At 35.8% G+C, this 26,548-nt stretch overlaps 1 protein-coding gene across 6 annotated transcripts in view; it reads right to left on the minus strand.

Annotated features, from left to right (window-relative positions):
• Positions 1-26,548, minus strand: part of DENND5B (DENN domain containing 5B) — a 189,035-nt gene that overhangs the window by 53,787 nt on the left and 108,700 nt on the right. For 5 of the 6 annotated variants that reach the window (XR_006204761.1, XM_042946198.1, XM_042946197.1 and 2 more), the window contains 5 exons: positions 23,477-23,664; positions 16,477-17,013; positions 13,888-14,119; positions 9,517-9,667; positions 1,572-1,665 (listed from right to left, as the gene is read on the minus strand). Coding sequence is in view for 5 of the 6 variants with exons in the window: in XM_042946198.1 (XP_042802132.1) it covers positions 1,572-1,665; positions 9,517-9,667; positions 13,888-14,119; positions 16,477-17,013; positions 23,477-23,664 (1,202 nt within the window). In the remaining variant the exon portion in view is untranslated. Of the gene's footprint in view, positions 1-634; positions 746-1,571; positions 1,666-9,516; positions 9,668-11,661; positions 11,746-13,887; positions 14,120-16,476; positions 17,014-23,476; positions 23,665-26,548 lie in introns of all 6 variants that reach the window. The other variant, XM_042946202.1, reaches the window with a different exon arrangement.

Consider the following 26,548-nt stretch of genomic DNA (forward strand, 5'->3'; position numbering starts at 1 on the left):
TAACTCTGGGCAAGTCTCTTGGACTTCATGTAATGTTGGACAAGGTGACCTCAATGGTTCCTCTTAGAACTAAAATTCTATACTGATGATCTGCTTTTCTTACCACATAAAATAAAATAGAGAGGAAACACGTTTCAAAGTAAAACAATAAAAAACCAAACCAAAACAACAACAACAAAAACCCTCAAAAAACAGATCAGGAAGTTCATTAAAATACTGTGGAGTAAAACCCAGCCAGAAAAGAAAAACTGCTCAAAAATGAATTATTTCTGAATTTCTGCAAAATACTTAAAGGGAGTTTGAACATTTAATATATTTCTCCTTTGAAAGAACACAAGGGCTACGTCTGGTCCCTCCACAACTTCCCCCTTACCTGTCAAAATACCACTAATAAGGAATCTGAATAATTAGTTTTACCTGCCAAGAGTTCAGAATTACTTGCATTAGCGCACACCACCAAGAAAAGGTATCAAACATAACAGGAAGTGGAGAGCAAAATGGAGGGGCTGACAATTCACGTCACAAGGTGATGTGAGGCTCTACAGCTATATGCACACACACATGTGGATAATTCAAGGACACCAAAGACAAGATTCAGGAACATCTGCAAAGCACTTTCAGGCAAAGAACATACCAGGCAGCACTCAGAGAAGGATTTTTTAGGAAGTCGTGCAGGAGGAGGTAGACCCTGATCCCACTCCCAGAATGCCATGGAGTTCTGACAGACCAAAAGTTCCCCGGAAGGCTAAGAGGATGGAGAAGTGCCAATGACAGAAAAGCCAAAAAAAAAAAAAAAAAAAAAAAAAAAAGAAGGACAGGGAGAAAAAGACCAGCAAAATGTGCATGCATATGATATAAAGTCACAGCAAAAGGGAGGGGAAAGAAGAAAATATGATAGCACAAAGAAAAGCACTAGACAGATTATGCTTCAATTTTAAAGAAAATGTTTAAAATCATAAATGTATGAACATTTCAACAAAAAAGCAATAGATATTTGGAATGATGTTTTCTGCTTTATTTTACACATCTGAGTTTAGAAAATAGTTAACAGATCTTCCGATTGCATTTTTCTTTGATTACAATAACCAAAACTTACTTATAATTATTCAAATGTATAACTATGCTTGTATTTTTAAGTAGTACAAATAAAGCATAAAAATCTTAATTCAAAAATAATTTCTCAACACTTTAAAAAATGGTGTCCACAATTCAAGGATAAAGCACAAGGAAATGCATCTTTATTCTAGGTTTAAATTATGCTTGAAACTTAAAATATGTTTCTTGTATACTTTTTCCCCCCACAGGAGACATACTGACCAAAAATGTATCCTAAACTTAGCCTTTACTTGATGTGGTACACAGGGAGACTTGTTTTAGGGCCGTATTTTAGGTGTATTAAAATTACAAAAAGGTGTTCTTTTAAAGTCAGTACAAAAGGATTACTATTTTAAAATAAAACAAAACCATTCTGTAAAGAAATCGGAAGAACTTGCACCATGACAACTGCTGAGCTGAGTAAGGCTAGTTCATGGCTCTTGTATGGAGGCGTCCTGGGAAGGCGGCCCACATACCTCCCTCAGGTCGTTGTCCAATCCAATGTGCTCGGAATGTTGGCGAAGGCGGTCTTTCCTGCGCTGCGCCGTGGCGCTCCGACTCACCCAGCGACTGGAAAAATAGCCATACCCAAGAAGGTGCAGGTTAAAACAAACAACAAGAAAGCGATCACTTATCTCTAAAATAGAAAAAATGTACTGTTTAAAAGACTAACAATACTTATTTTTCAACCAATTCTTTAAATATGTAATGTCTTTATTGTAATGTAATTAAATACCACACAATACACCCATTTAAAGCATACAATTCCAGTGGTTTTTATTATATTCAGAGACATGTAACCATCACTACAATCAGTACTTTTTAAAAACTGAGGTTAAAAAAATACATACTATCACCTCATAATGATCCTCTCCTTTCCACTTTACTGTCCAACAGAGCCCCAAACCCTGGATGAATACTATCGTGTAACTTCTCATATCTATAGTAGATTAGTGGTTGATTTGTCATGCCCTTTATCACCTCTCTCCCATTCCCCTCAAAAACTGTTCCAAACCTTTCGCTTTATCCTCAAGGGCCTCCCCTCAATTGCCTGCCTTTGGCTTAAACGATGTATACACAGACATTTCATCTTTCTTCTAATCCCAAAGTATAAAATATACTGGCCATAGCTCAAAACTATTACTGCCACCTGTAAGAAACTCCTTGACTAATTCTCTCTTGCTTTCTTCAACCTGCCGCATTAACTATCTCTTTCTTTTATTTTTTTAAGTTTATTCATTTTGAGAGGGAGAGTGTACAAATGGGGGAGGGGAGAGAAAGAGGGAGAGAGAGAGAGAATCCCAAGCAGGCTCTGCATGGTCAGGTCAGTGTGGGGCCCGATGTGGGGCTTGAACTCACGAACCATGAGATCATAACCTGAGCTGAAGTTGGACGCTTAAGCAACTGAGCCACCCAGGTGACCCTAGTCATCTTTTTCTGAATCTCCAATTTTTCTTTCTCAACTGAATAATTTCCCTTCAGCTTACAAGCATGCTGGTCTCTCTCTTGACCCTCTACAGTTATGTGTAAGTTTCTTGCTTCACTCTTTCCTGTAAAAATTCTTAAAAGATTACATATAAGGCTTCTACTTAGTTACCTATGGATGTTCGGTTTATCTCAAATAAGCTTCCCCCGACAATGCTCTTGAAGCCATTTATATCCTTAACTGTCATATCCAATGGCTATCATTCAATTCTTAGCTCACCCAATCTCTCTGCTACACTTAGTACCATCTTATAACTCCAGTTATTTTCAACTAAGTCAGTGTTTCCAATGGGGTCAGTTCTGTCACCTTTGAGCCTTTGTCCCTGAAGTTTCCTCCCAATTTCTATTCTTTCAGATAGCTTCAATGTTACACAGAAAATGTTCTTTAATTCTTTCAATTCTAAACTGTTTGCCTTTCTTATACTCCCCAATTTTATTACCTATCACATTGTGTTACAATCACTTATCTCTATTCCTATAAAATCCTCTCTACTATAAACTCTCGAAGAGCTGGTATGTCTGTCACTGTTTTTTTGGCAGTCTGTACATCACCTGGACTTTCTATAAATACACTCTAAATACATAATCAGAAATCCAGTCTAACATTTAGGCTTACAGACATTCCTCACAACATGTATGTAATAACAAATTGTTTCCTTAATCCAAGACTCATAGTTTGGCCTTTAAATGTTCCTAAAATTAATGTGTCTTCTATTCCATATACATGTTTAATGTATAAATTTTCCAAAAAGCTTTTGAGTTAATAACAGATCTTACAACCAAGAGTTAATCAGGATCAAGTAAATGTGCTCAAAACAACCTAACTGTTCAACAGTAGGGGGTGCTATATAATGAAATATGTAATCATTAAAAAAGTTGCTAGGAATATTAAGATAGGAGAATGTTCATGGTACAATAATGAATGGGAAAAACAAGATAAAACATTGTATAAATAATCTCCTAATTTTGTGAAAAAGTAAACATGGACATGCACACCATGATCTATGCAATGAAAGAGCATGACAAGAAATGTTGACATCTCATGGTGATGGCATTATGGGTGTTTTAAAATTTACCCTATCACTTTCAAGTATTCTAAATTTTCTAGTGAGCGTATATTATTTTAAATCAAACCATTTTTAAAAATTTCTCAAATCTTGAGTTATCCCCATGACTATGTATTCATCACACTTTTCTAAGAATATCTACTCTTGTGTATATTCTTGATAGCACAGAGCTATGTAAATTTTAAAAAATGAATTCATACTTTTGCCACTCAGGAAAAGTCATATTGTATTACTGACAGTTCATCATTTTTATTTTTTTATTTAATAAAGTATGCAATTTACAAAAAGCTTAAAATAAGAATGCAGCTTCTTTTGTTGCTTTTAAAATAATTTATGCATGCCTTTGGTTTCAAGCTTCTGAATCATCTCATTTCAGTCTGCTATTTAGAGGAACACTGAATAATTATGATAAAAATGACATCAAGAAAGGTAGTCCCTCTTAAAATAGTTTAAAAAAATAGGCTTTAAAATAAAAATAAATAAATAAAAAAATTAAAAAATAGGTTTATATTGGGACAAAAAATACCAAGTCCTAGTGATAAATCGTTGAAGTAGAGACCTTGGAAATGTCCCAATAACGAAGTATTAAAGTAAGACTGTAAAAAGGATACAAAGAAAACTGGGGTGACTGAGAAGGAAGATCCAGAAAAAAAGAATATTAAGGCACTGACAAAGAAAGATTCTTCACTTGATCAAACCTTAGTTAGGCTTCTGAACCTTCTCCTAGGTCACTCTGTGCACTTCCTTATAAAATCCAGTTTTGACAAGAACGTTGCTAAGTCAGTTTAGCAGGAGAGCCCCCATCCTCAGTATTTGATCATTCTCAATGTCTGATCAGTTTCTACATCATCCATAACCCCCCAGGTGATGTCTGATCACCCAGGCCTGCCTTCAGCAAGAATCCTGTCAGGTTGGTTTAGTCAAAATCCACCCCTCACCTTACTTTTGATGTTTCCTCTTAGTAAGTTTTTTTCCACTCTGCTACTTGACTATAAATTCCTACTTACCACATATTGTATTTGGAATAAAGTTCAATCTCCCTCTCTCCCACTGCAAGCCCTCAGTGCAACGGTCCCTACATGGCCCCCCTTGAATAAAGTGTGTCTCAAATCTTCAACAGGAACCATGAATATTGTTTTTCTTTCACAACTCTGAAGCAGAATATAAACACCAGATGATAAATTTATATAATAAACAAAGGGGAAGTATAAGTAACAAAATGTATAAAGGGCTGGGGGCTTTGGAAATAGCCCTGTAGCAAAAAAGGTCAGTAAAACATAGTAAAATTTGTTCAGGAATTTAAAAAATTAGGGTTACTGGACAGAGTGGGTCAAATAAATAGTAAAAATAGACTATAAAAACAAGCCAATGAATTTATATAATAAATAAAGAAAAGGAGAATACAAATGGCAGAACAGTTTCCTTGGCAGGCAAAAGTGGAAAAGGCTTTAGGTAAAGAAAAGGGTAAATATTAATTTACATGATGTAAGTAGCATCTCACTATACACTCCTGTGGGACAAAAATTTTTAATTTTGTTTCTATTTTATTTTCAAAACAAGGAAATGATCATCTGCTTGAGAAAATTATGATGAACTATACCCATTCCTGGTCTTGTCAAGGAATTATTTTGTTCTTTTCATTATTAAGTCTCACTTACTAAGCATATTGTTGCCAAAGATGATCACATTTGCTGAAATACTAATGATTGCTTATTTGCTTTTGTTTCATAAGCAGCCTATGAAATTCTAATAGTTGGTCAGCCATTTGCAGAGGCATGGTTATAAATCTCTTTATCCTGCCATGAGTTCTTAGACCTTTTCTCTTTCAGACTACAATATACCTGAAAATGTAATGCTTAGGGCTCAACCTTGGGATTATATACAAGATTAAAAGCAAGAAAATACTGCAGTAAGATTTTAAAGTTGAAATCTTCCCTATTTAACACTCCCTACACTTCCCTTTTCTGCTTTATTTTTCTTCACAAATCTTATCACTACCTGATAGGTTATTTATTTTACATATTAAGTTCCTTCGTCTCCTCCTCCTTGAAAGCAGGGACTTCTGTTGTTTTGTTCACTGCTAAATTCCCAGTGAACAGGACACTGTCTCACATACAGTAGGGGTTCCATAAATATTTGATAAATAAATGAATGAACAACCTAATGCTATTAAAAGGAAATACTATTTAAATGAAATGAAAACGATTTAAATTAATAGTCCACTAATATAAAAGTAATTCATACAATTAGGATATTTTACAAGCGTAGGAAAAAATAAGTAAGCTGATGACTAGTCTGTTCTGATGGAAAATTCTCATTCATTTCTGAAAAATAGAATATTATATCTAGTACAATCATCTGGAAGGTTTGAACCCCCATACTGGTCAATATGTCTTAGCACACTTTTAAGTTCAGTGTTTAAAAAAGCAGGAATAGGGGAACCTGGGTGACTTTGTCGGTTAAGCATCTGACTCCTGACTTTGGCTCAGATCATGATCTTAACAGTTTGTGAGTTCAAGCCTCGCACTGGGCTCTGTGCAGGGCCTGCTTGGGATTCTCTCTTCACCCCCCTCTCTCTGCCCCCATGCCCTCAAAATATATAAATAAACTTAAAAAAAGGGTTAAAAGAGCAGAAACACTTCTTTAATGGAGGGCAAACCCCTGCAAATTACCTAAGTAAGGTAACATTTTCAGTCATTAGCTATTTATTTCTGTCTTGTAAGCAGCACATTAAATTATCTCCACAATCTTCCTTTCCAAGATCTTAGTATAAAGACTTGCATTTTCTATAGGAGGGTAAGATTTCATTGTGAATACATAACTTTTCCACCTTCCTCATGAATCATCTTCCACTACTGACTTCATTGAAGTTTAGACAATCTATTTAAATAAAAGAGTTTAATCAAAGTTTTTAAAATTCTTATTTTTTTAAGATTTTATTTTTAAGTAATCTCTATACCTAAAGTGGGGCATGAACTCACAATCCCAAGATCAAAAGTCGCATACTCCACCGACATAATTCTTTTACTTCACTGTACAGCACTCCTTTTCCAAATATGTAAAAGGATACTGGACTGAAGACTTTCCAGACCTCCAGGCTTTATGAATGAGAATTCCGAACTCGGTCCCTGGAGTAAGGAGAACTGAGTTCTAATCCTAACTTTGCCAGTAACCCAATCTCAGACTTCTACCAACACATTATAATGCCACTGTCTTCAGGGTTAGGCCATTTGATCTCAACCACTGCTTCATGTAGTTCTTCCCTAGGAAAGATGGCGCTTAACATGTACCTTGCTCCTCAGAGTATTATCTTATCTTCTTTGGGGCCACCCCTCCTAATAGAGTCCATTTTAAGGTAGAAGTGAGGTATCTGAGGGCTCTTTCATTGTGGAAGATCTTGTTACACTGGGTACACAAAATGTAAGTGGCAGTGAGCCACCTGAATTTTCAGAAGAGGCAAGCAGAGAATTCAGTGAAGGGAATAAAAAAGAAGTAGAATTATGCCTTTTGACTAAATGGCCCAAACTAAATAAGTAAATAATATGAAGGTTCTTGAAAGATGGCTTAAAAGTAAGATGTTTCTTTCAGACGATTTGCAAAACTATGTATGTTACAAAATTTTTGGTACTTACCTTTTTTCCTCATAGTGCACCTTTATGTTCAATATTTTAGGTCACTCAAAATTTCTTGGGGGCTACCAAAGCACAGTTTCCAACTCCAAAAGTAAGACAAGGCATGTGTCACCCTTGTTTTGGAGTAGCTGAGCCAGACACTATGTGTATGTGGTGTAACAGTTAAGGGCCTGGGCCCTGAATTAGCAGACCTAGGTCTGAATTCTAGTTTTACCACTTCTTAGGTGTGTGATCTTGGAGTAAGTTGTTGACTCTCTCTGAAACTCACTCATTAAATAGGTAAAACAATGTAGGTTTATATATAGGGATATGCTTGTAAAAATGAGTTAATGTACTCAATGCTGTCAGCAGAGAAGCCAGTGTAGAATCAGCTTAATATTAGTTATCAGCAGATCAACTCCATAACCAACCCTGTGTTGGCACGGAGAAGGCTCCACTGGCAGGAAAGGTATATTTGAAAGCAGAAAAAATATGGTGATGAAAATTTCTAAGTTTTCTGACTAAGAGCTGTAAAGGGGTATATATTTATGAATGATGAATACTAGACTCTGAAAGGAAAAGAAACAACAATGCAAACAGTACTGCAACTGTGTAATCCATGCACAGCATTTTTTCCCTTTAATATGTCTGCTCTCACTATACAGCTCTCTCACATTTGGAACTAAATGAATTAATAATTCTGACACATTTTAGAAACATATTTAAAGGAACACCTTCAGGGGGGCCTGAGTGGCTTAGTCTGTTAAGTTTCCAACTTCGGCTAGGTCATGATCTTTCAGTTCGTGGGTTTGAGCGCCATGTCGGGCTCTGTGCTGACAGCTCAGAGCCTGGACCCTGCTTCAGATTCTGTTTCTCCCTCTGTCTCTGCCACCCCCCCCACCCCCACTCTCTCTCTCAAAAATAAATAAACATTAAAAAAGTTAAAAATAAAAAAAATAAAGGAACACCTTCAGCTAGGAAATTAGTAAGGATTTCATCCTTACTTAAATTAGAAAGGATTTCCTTTCAGGTTATTAAAAATAGAGTATCAGCAGTACAAACACAAGGATACACAAATATTACCGCATATACATGCACCTCAACAAATTCCAAATACCACAGTACCTAGCTTAGAATAGTGTTTATTAAATTAAACCAAGTGTTACCATCACATATTATAAAGATAATTTACTATATTTTCCTTTTTCCTGACCAACAGAGACAGAGACAGAGACTGGAGTTAATACTGTTACAAGTTAAGGAATGCCTGAAGCCAGTGTTGGCCTCAGCACTGGAAGAAGCAAAGGCGGCTCCTTTCTTAGAGGTCTTGGGAGGGAGAAGGACCTTGCCAATACCTTGATTTTGGACTTCTAGCTTCCAGAACTATGAAAGAATAAATTTCTGTTGTTTTAAAAGCCACCAAGTTTGTAGTATTTTGTTATAGCAGTCCTAGGAAACTAATACAGATAGTGAAAGTATCATTTTTCTAATTCCATTAGATGGCATTACATTTGGTCATTTAAAGGGAAACTACTCCCATGGGGCACCCGGTTAGCTCAGTTGGTTAAACGTCTGACTTTGACTCAGGTTATGATCTCACGGCTTGTGGGTTCGAGCCCCGTGTTGGACTCTGTGCTGACAGTTCAGAGCCTGGAGCTTGCTTCCGATTCTGTCTCCCTCTCTGTCTGTCCCTCCCCCACTCACGCCCTGTCTCTCTCTCTCTCTCTCTCTCTCAAAAGTAAACAAACATTAAAAAAAATTAAAAAAAATAAATAAAGGGAAACTATTCCCAAGCACATACTACTTAAAAAATGAAAAATATGTCTAGTCTTTAGATTTTTTACATGATGGAATTAAAAGTCAAATACTCACAGAATGTCAATCCATATATTTTTAAAAATATGTATGTTTGTATGTATGTATGTATTTTGATAGTAAGAGAGTTCTGTGTGTGCAAGCAGGGGAGAGGGGCAGGGAATCCCAAGGAGGCTCCATACTGCCAGCACAGAGCCTGACACAGGGCTTGAACCCACAAAGCATGAGATCACGACCTGAACCAAAATCAAGAGGTGGATGCTTAACCGAATGGGCTACCCAGGTGCCCCAATCCATATTTCAAATGGGTTGTTTTGGTCTTTGGAAACGTAATCAGATCAATAAGATAGTTAATGGTTACAATACCCCATTAAAGTTGCACAGCATTGTACCTACCCTTCATTATCCCTTCAACCGACTATTCAAGTGAAGAACGTGCTTACTTGTTATTAGTTGGTCCTGTTGCCAAGACATCAGACTGTAGCTTTGGAAAGAACCCTTGCTCATATTTGCCTTGACCAATTTTCATATCAAGCAGATGTGGGTGGATTGCAGTGTGATCCATTTTCATTAGTCGCTGCTCAATTGATTGGGCTATAAATTAAATTTATAACAAATTAGAGACATTTCATTGGCTAAACCTTAAAACAATGCTTCCTCCACTCATGCACCAACAAGGAACTCCATCTTTCTGACACTCTAAAACAGATTTTTATAAAAGTTCTTTAGAAATCAGTGTAAATATAAAAAGGTTAATTTTAAGTAAACACTAGATGACTAATTTTCATGGTATTTTCTGCCTTTGTCAATTGCAGAGCAGCAGGGTTGAAAAATCTATAATTTAGTACTAAAACAAGTCTCCCCTAAGTGGAATACTCAATATTTTAATACTTCAATATTAAATATTTCAATATTTAAGAAAATATTTTCTTAATGAAAATATGTTCTAAATACAAATTTAAGAAAATGATGGCAAATAAAATATTGTCCTTTAAATGAAAGACAAGGAAGGAAAAGCAAGCACAGTAGCCTTTTTTACTTTTATTTCTTTGTACACAGATCCATTAAATACTCATAGTTCTCCATTTGTAAAAACAAGAAACTATGTAAAGTTTATGACTTCACTTTTAGCAACACTCACATTCTCATTAGTAGGAGTCATTTAGGAGTGTTTATTAGATCAGGAGGGGTAATGCAGAGAATAAAATAAGCAGGCATTTAGAAAATGTCCAGAGGATAAGAAACTGGCCTTCTGAAGAATAAAATAGGCCAAAGTTAAAAGATAGGAATTACTGAACATTTCTATTTAAAATTGCTTAAAGCTAGGAGATTATCTCAAAGACCCAAGAAATAGCAAATGATCTCTCTGGTAAAAAAAAAAATCTGATCTTAAATGTTTTTATGAACTGAATTTTCAAGAGAAAATATATTTGTGAAGCGAGACTAGGTCTTTAATCCTTTAGATTACCAAAAGGGGAGAACAAGCAGTAATTGTGGTTGTGTGACAAACAGATCATACCGTGGGAACTGCTAATCTTGGGATTTAAGAGAAGTAAAAAGGTATTTTTATAAGTATTTCATGGAACCAATTTATTTTGCCCGGTTCAATACCAGCAGATTGAGTACTGCTGGTTATTCCCCATACATAGTCTTAAAAACTTTCCTTTTGAGTAGAAAGTTTTTTGAAAAAAACTTTCCTTTTGAGTGGAAAGTGGATCTGTCCATGGCATATTCCACACTTCTCAAAAGAACATGCTTAATACCATCTTGTGTGTGGTTAATGTTTCACCTAAGTCAGTTGCTTGTGTCTGATGACAGCAGTGAGGGATACTTTGCAGAAGTCACTATTATCCTCTAGGACTAAAACTTCACAATATTAGATATCTATCTCAAACTTCCCTATTTTTCCTTTAGAATTCAGAATAATTTATCCAAAACTTCTTGAATTTCATTTTATTTTTAATGTGTAACTTCTAACTTCTCTTAAAACACAGTCCATATGTTTTATGTTAGGCAAAAGAATGCAATGTTTTAATATGAAATGATATTTAAGTTTTCAGTGATGCCCCCTGGCTCTTCACAACCCTATCTATACTCTCAGTGCTCCTAATATTTATAAAACACTTAATTAACAGATGGTTTAGGCAAAATAAAGCTTAGATTCATGGCATGGAATTCTCTGAAGTCCCTGCCAATTTTATGTTCCATGAAATACTACAAAATTCCATCTCTGCCAATGAATGCTTCTGTTCTCATGAAAGGGGAAAAAAAAGGTAGCTTCAGTTTTTCCGCTGGATTTAAAATGACAGAGAAATCCATCTGATACTGAGTTATTCTCCTTTAGTCAGGAAGCTTTTTGAAAACAAAAATCATGATTCATAATGAGTTACTCTAGGGTTTATATTTAAGATTGCCTTGGGAGTGTAACGCAATGTTACTTTTCAGTAATTATACCACCAGTGAATACTGAACATTTAGAAATTATTAAATGCCTGCTTTGAGAGGTCACGGGCCTGTTAGATTTTCAAGGTTTTGTGCCAATACTCATTTTCTGTGATTGGTAAGAAAAAAGAAAAACTCTGTATTACTATCAACTTGTCTTTCTGCACAGAAATCATGCGGTTCTGGTGCCACAATATCAACAGCAGATAGCCTCTGCCTAAAGACTTCACCTGCAAATCAAAATTCTTTTTAGTTAGAGGCAAAACAAAAAATAAAATCAAAACAACAAAGGACAAAAAAATACCCAATAAAAGTCAATAATAAACAACAAATGCCAACCTCTATACTTTTGTTTGGGGTGGGATGAGGATAATTTTACATGATGAAAGAAATAACTGCACCATTTATGGGGGATATAGACACAGTCACAGCCAGCTGCCTTCTTTCACTTAAAAAAAAAGTCTTTTGATAAATTAGGTTCCTGGGAGTCTAGTGCTTTAGTCTAATCACATTTTCATATGTTAAACCTATAATGGTGTATTTTCAAGAGTATTATATAATATAATTTCTGTGATGATAGTGGGAATGTCAACCTCTTTGAGGGGCTGACAGAAAATCTATTTTAATTGAAAAGATTTTCTGGAAGCACACAAATAAAGGAATCAATGCTTAGCTCCATTAAAAAAATTCTGTCATGAAGGTTGGAATGAAATTTTCTCAACAAGGCATTATATTATTCACATGGCTATTAAAGCACTGAAAGTCATACTATTCTCTGAATAGGCACAGACAGTTTCATTCATTCCACTCCCTCAATTTCCAGAAATATGGAGGTAACTGCCATTTCCTGAAGGGGCTCCAAGGATCTACCCTCCTAAGTGGGAATAAAACAGAATGATGTTTCAGCATAATCATGAATTCTCAAAGAGACCTCTTAAGACTAAAGACATCATTCACATACTTCTTTCCTTAAATATGCTACAACTACAGCATCACCACTCCTGTGACTTTGATCTATTTAAATAAAGTGAGAAAGGCAAACATGGAGGCAGAACAAAGAAACTCTTTTCCTGCTTCTTTTTGCTTCAGCAAAAAACTTGCTCTCAAATAGCAACTATGCTTGAAGGGGAAAAAAAATTAAAGAAAGGGGCATTCAGGTGATAGGAGGCAGTTTATTTGGCAAAGGAAGTGTTAGGAACAAGGTAGAAATGTATAAAATTGTGTGGACTGGTACACTTCATGTTTCTTTACTAAATAAACATCTAATGTGGTAGTAAGGCTTCAGGTGCTAGAATCAGTCAACCCTGAGTTCAAATCATGCTCTATCAATCACTAGCCAAGCAACCATAAGCAAGTTACTTAACCTCTCAGCTTTCCCAACTATAAAATGAGGACAGTCATAAAACAGAAATAAATGTTTCTGAAATAAACTCCCTCATTGTTAAGGTCAAATCCAAAAATGCATGTGATATGATGTCTGGAACATAGTAAGTACTCAGAAAATACTATTAATATGTTTATTTATTTAATGGACTATATTACTGATGGCCAAGACTGATGGTTCTCTCAGGGAAAAAACTGGTGTCAGGGTTGGGGAACCTCTAATTTTTTTTTAATTTACTTTTTTTTTTAATGTTTATTCATTTTTTGAGAGAGTGAGCGAGAGAGGGAGGGAGGGGCAGACAGAGCACAAGTGGGGGAAGGGCAGAGAGAAAGAGGGAGACACAGAATCTGAAGCAGGCTCCAGGCTCTGAGCTGACAGCACAGAGCCCAGCCCGATGCAGGGCTTGAACCCATGAACCGTGAGTTCATGACCTAAGCCAAAGTCAGATGTTTAACCGAGCCACCCAGGCGCCCTAGAAAAACCTCTAATTTGAATGTAAGAATTCAGAGATTTTAATTTCAATAAATGAATTATAATTAATGGCACCACTAGAAAGTAAATAAATTGTTGTAGTTATGTAAATTAGGCAGCATCTCAGATTCACTATTTTAAATTAATACTTATCTTTCTTTTAATGAAGAGAAAAGAGGTGAGAAGTAAAAAGGCAACATAAACAGCAAGAAAGAAATTTACATTTTTTCACTTAAGGCAATAAAAGAGAATAAGACAAAAATCATAGCAACCTTATGGTTATATTCAACTTTTCACTGTTTTTCCTCTTTTAAGGGGAGAGGAATGTCAAATAGGAATAGGATGGACACTAATTCACAGAAACAGAAGGAAACAAAAGGATAGAAAACACTTGATAGAGTATAAGGATTAATCATGAAATCTAAAATTGAAAATTAATTTTCAGCTTATAAGGCCAACAATGTGTAAAAAGAAATCATGAATTTTAAGTCAATTTTAAAAGGTGTGACAAATGTACCTGCTTCTTTTAAAGTGCTGCATTTCTGATAGATAGATGTCCTCAAGGTGGGTGCCCTTACATTATACAGTCTTATCTTCTCAATCCGAGAGTCAAAGACCCGTAGCAAAGAATCTTTCTCTTCCCACTGAGACATAATTTTATTATCAATAAAGGTAGCAAACATCTGTGTTTCAATGAAGCGTGAAAGAAATGGCAGGTAAGGCTCAGGCTGGTCAGACAGAAAGGAAGCCTGTAATGAGATAATTAGAAATTATTAGTGCAAAGACACTATCTTAGTACTACACGGTAAATCTGAAAATTATTTGTTGCTGAGGTCATTTAAAAAAGATCTTGTAACATGCAAAACTGATGCATGAAATTAAAAAATTTTTAAATTTACTTTTCCTTTTAAAGTCATGAATTTAGGTGACTTAGTCCTTTAGCCTTTCAAAATTAATTTACATTCTGAAACTCATGATCATTATATAGAAAATAGGGCATAATTAGTGAAAGATGGCGGATCAGATGCTGCCATATCATCAACCATCCTCCTCACTTATCAATAATTTTTGACCCTTTTTCTAATGAGCTATGATTTTTTTCTGCTCTCTATTCCTAGTCTATGCAGTATACCTCTGAGTCATAAGGCACTGACATGATCAACGGATACGACTGTGATATATACATAAGACATAACCTTCTAAAAACATGGAATTTGTGCCTATGGGTGAAATCTTTGTTTTTCAAGTGGATGTTTTTCTAGGCCCCAACACTGTTCAAGACTGATCAAGACTGTTCAAGACTGTTCAAGATCAAACTCCTTCCAGACCTGTGCTGATTGAAGAGTCTGGGCATTAACTAAAACAAGTATTGCCTGAAAACCCATCCAAAGCTATTCAAGCCTTTGGAGAAAACATGTGCAACAAGCTGCAGGTTCCTGTTACCAGACTCTCTGCTGCACGGAATGGTTCAGTAAATTGTAACCAGTTCCTAATTCAAAGTGTTCTTTTTGTCAGGTCCATGTGTGTACAGGAATTCTAGTCACAGTTTGGTACTGGCTGAAATATGGAAGTGAATTACTATTTCAGCTGCTGGGTTGGTTTTGCTTTCCATTCTTTTGAGTAGGTGCAGTGTGGCAGAAGCCAGAAAGCGGAAGACAGAAGGGTAAGTTCTGACAATCTCCTCCTTAATAGTCATTGGCTTCTTACCAGCATGTTTATTTTTCATTCTAAAATTTAGGAAGCCTTTAAAAAAGTTCCTTATGGAAACCTACTTATTCAATTTAAGTGCTTCCATAGTTCAGATGTATTTACATAAATCTGAATAGCCAGAGAAAGGTTCACGGTAGTCTCTAAAAATCAGTACACCTCTTCAAAAGATATTTTACAGGTGAGTATCAATTTTACTTTTTCTAGAGCAAATAGTTTTTTTTTTTTCCCCTCTAAATGGACCAAATGTCTGGCTTTTGATATTCAGACCCTCACAGACTACAACACTGAAATCAGGAAAGACTTGGCTTGGAGAACTAGCATGTGATAGTCCTGTACATTTTCCTAGTGAAAAATGAGATGGTTACAAGCCTTCTGGAATCCGCATGAAACTTTCATTTCTCTAGTCGTTACATAAAAAGAATTCCATTTATAGTTTGAAGCTACATAAAGATTAAGAAGGAAGAAAGTACCAGTGCTCGATTTAGATAAGAATTTGAATTGCCCCAAGGATAAATCATGAGTGTACACAGATTAGTTCCAAGTTGGAGAGGAAAAAATGGTTAAGCTTAATAAGAAAGGAACCTAAGAGCAGGAATACATTTGGAGAAGTGAAGGCTTCTTAATTTATTGAAGAAGTTTTCTCAAACATAAAATGTATCAGAACTTAACCGTTCAGTGTAGTTTATATACTTCAACTGAAAAAATGTCTGAGGAAATCAGAAAATAACCTTTGATACTACCCACCTTTACAAAATTTTTTATTAATATTTGTCAGAGACTCCATAATTATAAATTAGCTTCTTAGAATACATTAGCTCCTTTGAGAGGTCTTTCAAGACACAAAGATACCATTTAGCAAAAAGCCATAATGCATTCTAATAGCAATATCGTGCCTTGGCAAAACTGAAGCAGGGGACTGAACTATACCCTAGTGACTCAAAAGAGTTAACGCACACCTCTAAGTGCTTTTATCTGGAAAACAAAAACAAACAAAAAAATTGGTAGATATGCCAAGAAAATCTGCCAGAAAACTCTATGGTAAACCTTAGACAGAAGCTTCAACTTCAGCAGGACAATCAAAAGCCAGTGTCATTTTCTGTCTTCCTTTCCCACAAACTTTGGAATAGAACCTTAGACTTATAGTCATAAAACCTAATTTATTCACTTTTCCTCTCTTTTTGATCCTAAGATGAGGTAAAACTTTGTCTTCTGAAACTAGAGTGTTATCTTTGCATGGACAAGTTGAGACGTCATTATAGGACAAAGACAAAATATAAGAATAAGTTCTTAACGGGAAGGGAGAGAGGAAGAATCTGTGTTTAAAAAAGTTAACCAAATTAGTAAGACAGCCCACTAAGAGTCATAAAAAAAGGGAAACTATGTTTTTTTTTTTTACTTTGTCAAAGTTCTGCATCTGTTCTCGGTTGGTAAGCCAGGACTCCATGTCCTGGGCAGTCTGAATCACAAATGCTTCGTAATCTGCAAACATCTGTGTGAAGCGGTTGGCAAAGACCTCGCGGAGCTGCACATTGAGCTGGTAGTCCCTTAGCTCAGCCTCTTCACACTGCAGCTTTAAATCCTTTTCTTTTTCACTCAGAGAGGCAGAGAGGTCCATTTTTTCCACGGTCACACCAGTCCGCTTGGCCAGAGCTTGGAGGCGGGCTATGGTTTCATTGCCCTTCAGTAACTCATACATGCTGATGTTATGAGTGGAGACATTGCCATTCTTCTTGTCATTAACCAAGTCCTTAAGAACCAGATTCTTCAGTTTTGTGGCACTCTCACTGCAATGGAGACTGCCCTCAGGAGGAATACCAAATTGAAGAAGCACTTCAGAGAGTTCCTGGATAAAATCCACCTTATTGGGGAACTGTGGAAACTCTTCAGGCAATTCAATAAAATGGTTGTCAATATCCACAAAACACAAATTAGCCTAAAAGAGAAAAAAGTAATACAAAGGTTTTAAAATAAAGGAATTTTATATTCTAAAATATCCTTGCCAACTATTTTTTTTAAGTTCATTTATTCATTTTGAGAGAGAGAAAGAGGCAGAGAGAGATGCAGAGAGAAAATTCCAAGCAGGCTCCGTGCTGTCAGCACAGAGCCTGACATGGGGTTCGGTCCCACAAACCATGAGATAATGACCTGAGCCAAAATCAAGGGCTGGATGCTCAACTGACGGAGTTACCCAGGTGCCCTCTTGCCAACTATTATAAATAAAGTCATAGATTACACTGACTTTTCAAAATTAAGATATAACTGACATGTAACATTTTGTTTCAGGTGTATGAATCAATATAGATTATGAAATGATTACCACAGTAAGTCTAGTTAACATCCATCACCATAAATAATTACAATTTTTCTTGTGATGAGAACGTTTAAGATTTTATAGTGTCTTTTATGCTAACTTTCTCAAGGCTAAGAATTTTTATTCTTTAAAAATTTTTTTTCTAGCATTTTTATTCTTCAAAAACAAATTTCAGTTAAGCATGGGACTCAATTCCAGCTCAGGTCATGATCTCACAGTTTGTGAGATTGAGCCCCGTGTCAGGCTCTGTGCTGACAATGCAGAACCTGCTTGGGATGCTCTCTCTGCCCTTCTACCGCTCACACTTTCTCTTTCTCTCAAAATAAATAAAGAAAAAAAGCAGCCAGTTATTAAAAAAAAAAAGATCTTTTTCCAGCATTTTTTTCCCTAGGTGAGTATTTTATACCATATTTAATATATACGGATAATTTTCTCTGGGACTTAGCAATTTGTTATAATCTGGACATGATTCTGTAACACAGAACATCCTTTAGGCATTCCTAAATGAGTAAAGGTACACAGAGTCATAGTACCTTACAAATAGAAGGCACTGGGTAAAATGTTCAATGGATGAATCCAGCCTGAACTTCCTATGCCATTCCACTGCTCTGACACCATCTGTAATTTAGAATTAATAATTGCTAAAATTTAGCAGCTTAGTACCCCCAAATGGGATAAAATTGGCAAAGAGCAATCCAATTCACAAAAAATTCACAAATTTTCAGTTTATCCAAAATTAGCTTCAACCTCTTAGACCGCAAACTGTTTCAGAAGTTATTAGACAAATAGCAGGAGACAGCAGTAGAGGCAAGTGCTTAGACAACTATAAATGATTGCCCCTTCAATAATTAAGAGCTGATTCAGGAGATATTTTTGAGTTGAAAAAAAGAGGAAATAGAAATCAGAGGAAAGTTTTTTTGAGTTTGCTTATGCAATAGATTTTGATTTTATATTGAATAAAAAGACTTTTAAATATTTTCTAAATAGTTATGGACAATTCAAGAGGCCAAGTACATGCATGCAATTCTGATTATCCCTCAGGTACTTGATTATAGTAGACTCCGAAACAATATTTTACTTTTACTGCTCACACTCTCTTAATCAGAACAAGGTTGTCAGTGTAAAGGAAGATTGTGCTCATAGACTCTGGAAGGGAGGGAGGCCAAAGGTATAGCCCAACACATAAAACTGATGCTGACTACATTAGTGGCTGGACACAGGGCATAGAGTGGAAGTCAATCAGCAGAACAGAAGTTTCACCTTGTGTCTCCCTGTCTCTCCTATAGCCCGGCCACCCAGGTCAGCAAGGAGACAATTCACACTGTCCTTTGATCCTGTATGGCCAGGTAAGATAAAAGGAGGAGAGCAAAGAGTTGGGTTTTTATTTTTCTCTTTTGATCCCTGATCTTTATGTTAGGTGCTGATGTACAAGAAGTACAGCAAAGTTCTACATTTAGCTCAATCGAAACTCAAGAAGACTTTCCTCCATCTAGGAACAGAGAATCAGTAACGATTCCTCAAGTCTGAAGTGACCTCTGAATTCAACTGTTTATTCTGCAGATGAACTAATTGAGGCCCAAGAAGTTAGGTGACTTCCTGACACCTGTTCTAGATAAGCATCCTCAAACAGCCTGGTGGCTTAAAAGATTTTTTCCCTACAATTTTCCTCATTTCCAACATCAGTAGTTTCCTCTAATTAAAATAAGAGGTGAGGGGCGCCTGGGTGGCGCAGTCGGTTAAGCGTCCGACTTCAGCCAGGTCACGATCTCGCGGTCCGTGAGTTCGAGCCCCGCGTCAGGCTCTGGGCTGATGGCTCGGAGCCTGGAGCCTGTTTCCGATTCTGTGTCTCCCTCTCTCTCTGCCCCTCCCCCGTTCATGCTCTGTCTCTCTCTGTCCCAAAAATAAATAAAAAACGTTGAAAAAAAAAAATTTAAAAAAAAAAAATAAGAGGTGAAGTCAAATCTTGCTGAAGACAGTATTGCTGCCTACAGTTTTCTGTAAATCCACATCCTTATATATGTAACTATAGTCTCTAGAAAGCAGGGTATGTTGAAAGACTTAGGGGGAGAAAGTAGGTCACTATAATTCAAATGGATGATTCAGTATCTTTAAAAATGGAAGAAAAAAATTCACTAACTTGTTAATCTAAATGTTAGCCAGCAACCTCCCACCACTTACATTTTATACCATCTCCTTCATTAATGCCTTCCTGCTATCTTCCTCTATCCTTCTATGAAAAGAGAAAATGATACATCTGGGAAATTTTAAAGCTTGTTATGCTCATATAACCACTGCTGAGCTGAAAGGGCCGTAGGGCAAGGCGGGTGTTCCAGCACCACAGCTAACTGGCCTGCCTTCATGATTCCATGAGTCTCTCATACCCTCCTATGACTGCTTAGATTGGGGCCAAGTTGGGGCTTTGATTATCGCGAACTAAAAATAGGACTGTTAAGTTGCATTTTGAAGACTTATGGAAGAAAAACCGAAAAGCCTTTTTTCTAAAACAAACAAGAACTCCATATAATAGGGCATTCTGCTAAGTCACTTTTTCACTTTTAATACCATTAAACTAAAAAATTCCAACAGAAAAAAATAAAAATAAAAATAAAAATTCTATCAGGAGAGCTCAAGAAATATTACATATGCAATAAAAAACACTCTTGACATCTCAATCTTATATTGTTTTAGGACTAAATATTTCTCTATTTTTTACTATCAATGCTGCTTACACACATTCATGGTAAGTAATCACGTCTAGTTAAAAATGAAAAATGCAAAAAAAAGAGAAAAGTTCCCTTAAAAGAAAGGGAACAAAGACTTAAAGTTTAATCATTTCTTCTGCCACGAAGCTTTCCCATGTCCCTACCCTAAAGGTATTCTGATTTCCTCTGCATATATGCTTAGTTCATTCATTCCTCTTAATTATTTTTTTAACCTCTGTTATTGATATTTGTAAATGACTTACTTTGGAAAGCAAAAATTACATCTTATTTATCTTGATGTCTTCTAATGTATCCTACACTGGTAGTGTATGAGAAGACACTGTTTGGTGAATGAATGAATAAGACTCAAGGAGACAGTCATTTTGTGGAACCCCAAAGATGTACACAGGAGGAAGAAGTATCCAGGAATGTGAGGCCAGGGCAGCTCTCTCCATGCTTACTAAGGAATATAGTTTCTCAACGGCTGAAGTTAAGCTGGCATAAGGGTAAACTGGAGGAGAATATTTAAATTTTTTTTTTAACGTTTATTCATTTTTGAGAGAGAGACAGCATGAGTGGGTGAGGCGCAGAGAGAGAGGGAGACACAGAACTTGAAGCAGGCTTCAGGTTCCAAGCTGTCAGCACAGAGCCCAAAAGAGGACTTGAATCCACGAACCATGAGATCATGACCTGAGCCAAAGTCGGACGCTCAACCGACTGAGCCACCCAGGTGCCCCATGGAGAGAATATTTAAAATATTCCCACAGAATCTCAGGGGCAAGACATAACAAAAACAAAGTAGAAAAAGCAATTTCAGTTTTTCTCTGGATTTCTTGCCCACCATTTACTGTAAAGACAAGCAAGAATGGGAATAAGTGAAGTACCCTTCTCTGCAGCTCATCCCCAGTGCTGTATCCTTCTACTGTCACTTTCTCTACCCCACCCCCTGAAAAAACAATTTAACAAATGGCTACCTGTGCCTATCATTTTAGAACTATGGGGAAAGTAAGTGGGTGGTTAATTATAAGTCTATGTAGTTACATTAGTTAGCTAACAACTAAAATCATACCTTCTTAAAATAATCATTTTGCAAACTTATCATCTTCATAACTATTCTAAGAAGCCCTGTCACTATTTTTTTTCCCATCACTATTTTTAACTATTATTTTATTTTATAGTTTTCAGGGAAAGGAGGGAGGAGGTGAGTATTACTAGTGAGTGCATTTAAGTCAATTTTAAAAATGGCTATTTTTATACCTACATCTTCCTCAAATTATGTGAAGTAGATTATTTATCTCATTGTAAAATGTTATGAGCACAAAGTGATCTGTGCGTATTTTTTTTACTCTAAAGATAAGCAAACTTAAAAATTCTGAGAGCTAATGCAGCAATGTCTGTGATTTTTCTAAACTTTTAACTCGTTAAATCAATCCTCTTTAATAAATGTACATACCCATCTATTCACAGAGTAGAAGAGTATGAAATAATCTGGGTCAGCTGTTAGCATTTTCTTCCAAAATAATGATGTACTAACATATACTTTCTATACAGAAGCACTGCTATTTTCACAGCTGACCCAGGTTATTTCATATTATTCTACTCTACGAATAGATGGATATGTACATTTATTAAAGAGTATTGACTGGGGCACCTGAGTGGCTCAGTCAGTTGAGCATCTGACCTTGGCTCAGGTCATGATCTCACAGTTCATGAGTTCGAGATCTGCACTGGGCTCTGTGCTGACGCTTAGAAGCCTGGAGCCTGCTTCGGATTCTGTGTCTCCTTCTCTCTCTCTCTGCCCCTCCCCTGCTTGTGCTCTCTCTCACTCTCTCTGTCTCTCAAAAAACAAATAAATAAACTTAAAAACGTATTGATTTAAAAAGTAAAAAGTTAGAAAATCAAAGTCACTGCTGCAAGAACTTTCAGAATTTTTATCTTTAGAGTCAGAAAATATACACAAATAGGGAGACAGAAAGATTTCCCCACTCCAAAAATATATAGTTGGCATTTAAAAACTCACAACAATTATAACTCATGTAAAAATGGGAAGATAATATTTATATACCAAAACATACTGTCTTATAAAATATCACTTGATTAATATACAAACAGACCAGATACTCAACAAGAAACTAAAACATGTCACTATTTAAGTCCTTAAACTTAAATTGCATTTAAAATACATTTGGCTAATCTATTTCTTTTTCCTTGAACATTTAAAGGATTACTTTTTGAACTGACAAGATACTTAGATTAATCTAATAAAAGAGAAAACAAGAGAGTTCAGGTAATAGAGAAAAGAGAGATAATGGGGAGGCAAAAGCAGAGAACATGCATAAGCTCAAAAGAGCAAGACAACTTTTACAAGCATTTTATATGATCCCAATCAAGCTATTTTTCCCTGAACAAAAATGTTAATTTTGGAAGGGAAATATTCATTGGAATAAAGTAAGCAATGGATGATTACAGGAATCATTAATGGGTATAACAGCTGTAGCTTAGTATGTTATTTTAAATTCACTTATTAAAATGAGAATCTCTATGGGAAATAAGAACAAATAAAAGCACAGCACAGCATGAAAGATCTTATTAAGAAAGATGCTAATTAAATAGCTAATAATATCATATAGTTAACTATTTAATGTTTTTTAATAGGCCATGGCACTCTCATCACTATTTCATTTCAAAGGTTTTACAGTCCAATTCTGAGTACCATTAACAACAGATAAAAACTACATTCAAAATACTTTCAAGAATTCCTAATTTTCTTAAACAACATCTGAAAATACAACACACAGAAAGCACAGTAACAGTAAGGTGGCCTAAAAGCTAGGGGTTAGAGTTTTTATCTCAATCACCTAGCCAAGCTGACATTTAGAAAAAAGCTGATAACTAGCTTTAGGTCTGAAAACAAAGAATACTAAAGTATTTGATATTTCCATTATCTATAGTTTGCTGAAAGATGTTACTTTTCATTTGAAGGAAGTCAAGAATCAAATTCATCTCAATTAATGATGTGAAGATGTGAAAACCTGGGCTATTTTGTTTAAAAGTAGAATTTATAAAATAAATGAGGGGAAAAAGGAATTAAATGCTATTTGAATAATAAAGCAACTAGATAATGCTACTGTTGCTCCCTCCTCACAGATTTATCGCTGTGAAAACTTGCCACTGTCCTGTCTGAACCATGCTTACTTAACTAATGACTAGTCCCAGCAAGCATCAGGAGTCAGCTGCACTCTATGGTTCAGGCTCTACCTTAGCCCTACTTGGAAAATGCAGGACAGTCAGAGACACAGTTTAGACAAAGACAATGCTAAGAAAAGTGGCCTTGACCTAAATCAACAAACAGCAAATGCTTCATCACCCATTATAAGTTTTACCTCTTGAGGAAGTTCTAGTTTAGAACGGTCAGTTCCTTCTTTTGACTGAAGGCCCATCAGATAAGGGACAGGAGCATCAAGAAAATGTAGCAGAGAAGCAGGGAGGATGGGCACATAAACATGCTGCCATTGAAATGGGAACAAAAGTGTGGTGATGCCTTCCGCCACAGTCATCAAGCGTTGATAATCTGTACAGAACAAGGAAAAAAGGAGGGGAAGATTCCAAATAAAAACATAATCACTGCATTAAGCTTGAAAATATTAATTTCCAGAATAAACTCTTGTTCTAATAAATAAAATGTTTCTTTATGATCATGCAGAAAATAGGTCTATCCCACTATAATTAAAAAGTTAAATGGTTTCCACTTGAATGGTATTAAGGGGGTAGGAATAGGTGGGAAACCTTATCATATTTTTGCTTCTGAAATCACCAGTATGTAAATTTACATTCCCTTAAAATGTGAAGGAAACAAGAACTAACAGAATTGTTCTTGGCATGTCTCCTATTGAAAATGTATAAGAATATTGCTACTGATCACTTTTTGTATACATGCAGATCTATATAATCCCCAATTCAGAGGCTCTTTTTTTTCTTGTATGTATGATCATGGTGATGATGGCCTATGGTTATCCTGATAATATTTATTTTAGCCTTCATTTCGTGGGTATAAGAAATCAAACAAATACATGCATTCATAATCATACGTCCTATATTTAACCCCCAACTACATAACTATCAAATTTAAAAACAAAGTGAAAGTTACCAGAAAATCAAAAGTTGGTTTTTGCCTGTGTTTTGTTTACATTAATTAATTTATCAAAACTAAAAACTGCTTATAATATTAAAGTGCCCCCTCCTCATTTTAGATATAATTGACATATAATACTATTAGTTTTAGGTGTACACATAATAATTTATGTATATATTGCAAAATGATTACCACAGTAAGTCTGGCTAATGTCCATTACTTCACATAGTTACAAATAAAGTGTCCTCTTAAACCACTCTGCCATGGATTACTTTATATAACCACTGTCTATAATCCCTACTTAAACCTTTAGAGGCAGATGTGTTTAGAATTCAGTTTTTTTCTTTAAATTTATAAAGGTAATATTGTGCATATACCACATACATGAAATAGCCGGGGCAGGGCCCTGTAAAAAAACACATTAATATTTCTGCAGCAAACTTTATGAGTGTCCTAGTAGGCAAGATAAAGAATTTAAATAGGCCTGGTTCAAGTCTGGTTTTCTAATAAATGAGTTACAAAAAGAATCTTTGATTTTCTGAATTTTTTTGGATTTAAGAATTTGATTTAAGAATTTAAAAATTAAGAGATATTATGGACTTGTAATTTCGCTCTCACAGAATTCACTAAGCACAAAAGGAGTAAAATCTGGGGAAGGAAGATTTTGAGGAGTCTTTTAAAAAAGGTTAAAGAAAATGACCAGATGCTATCTGGTTCATGTCCACCCAAAGAACACCTGTCCAAGCATAAACAGGATGTTTTCTGCTTAAAAGTCTTTCTTGTGTTGTTTTATAATTCGTATACAACTATCTTTAATAGTCTACAGTGGGTTTTTGGTAATGAATCATCAGCTATTCATAGCCTAAGTAAATTAGAAGTTTCCTTATTTGATTCACTATTAAGATGTAAATGTTAAGGGCGCCTGGGTGGCTCAGTTGGTTAAGCGTCTGACTTGGGGCTCGGGTCATGATGTCGTGGTTCGTGAATTCAAGCCTCACATTGGGCTCTGTGCTGGCAGCTGAGAGCCTGGAGCCTGCTTCAGATTCTGTGACTCCTTCCAAAAAATAAACATTTAAAAAAAGTTTTTAAAAAGATGTAAATTTTTAGGTGAAAACCTGTTTATAGGAATATATATACATACATATGTATGTGTGTGTGTATTTTTTTTTTTTATATTTATATTGAGAATTTGAGAGAGCACACAAGTGAGGGAAGGACAGAGAGAGAAGGAAAGAGAATCTCAAGCAGGCTCCACATGTACAAAGCCCAACAAGGGGGCTCAATCTCATGACTGAGAGATCACAACCTGGGCATGATGCTTAACTGACCGAGCCACCCAGGTGCCCCTCAAAGGTATTTTTTAATAAATAAATGATTGCTGGAATAATACTATATAATTTTGCTGCATATCTACAACTTAAATAGACTTGATTAGATTTTGTCCAGAAGAGACTAAAGAACTTTTAATTTTTCAGTAGGAGAAAATGGTAACTACTCAGACAATAAACTATGCACTCAAAAATCACACTTCTTGCATATTCATATATTCACTTAATTATCTGCATGGCCACATTATGAAGAAAATTCAAATACCCATTTACTAAGCTGTGGATACTGCTCATTACAGAGAATTTTTACCAACTGACTCATACTTACTATGTTTAAGTGTCCAGAACTTATATGGATCAGAACTACTGTTTGGAAACAATCAAATTTAAACATTTTTTTCCCTCCTCTATATTAAAAATGTAAAGATTTTAATAGTGGAATATAATGCAAGTTTTCAAAGGCCTTTCATAGTAGGAAGGGACCTTCAGGAAGCTTCCACAGCTTTTTGGAAGTGACGATAGAATGAAAGCACAGGGTGCCAGGGTGGTTCAGTCAGTTGAACGTCCAACTCTTGGTTTTGGCTCAGGTCATGATCCCAGGGTTGTGGGATTGAGGCCTGTGTCGGACTCCATGCTAAGCACAGAGCATGTTTGGGATTCTCTCTCTCTCTCTCTCTCTCTCTCTCTCTCTCTCTCTCCCTTTGCCCCTCTCCCCTACTTGTGCACTCTCTAAAAATAAAAATTAAAAATTAAAAAAAAGAGAGAATGAAAGCACAATGTTGCTCTACCAGGGAGAGGTATTCCACATGTCACTCCTGAAGTCTGAGAAACACAGAGCTCATTGAAAACTTAAGAGAAAGAAAAAAATTAACTTCATAGTAATCTCATTCACATATTTTATGATTTGACTATGTTCAAAATGTACAGTATGTATTATATAGATGGACTATTAGAAAAATAACTTGATTGTTCTGCTGTATGTTTGCTAACTTTTA

Source organism: Panthera leo, chromosome B4 (assembly GCF_018350215.1).
Source record: "Panthera leo isolate Ple1 chromosome B4, P.leo_Ple1_pat1.1, whole genome shotgun sequence".
NCBI lineage: Eukaryota > Metazoa > Chordata > Mammalia > Carnivora > Felidae > Panthera > Panthera leo.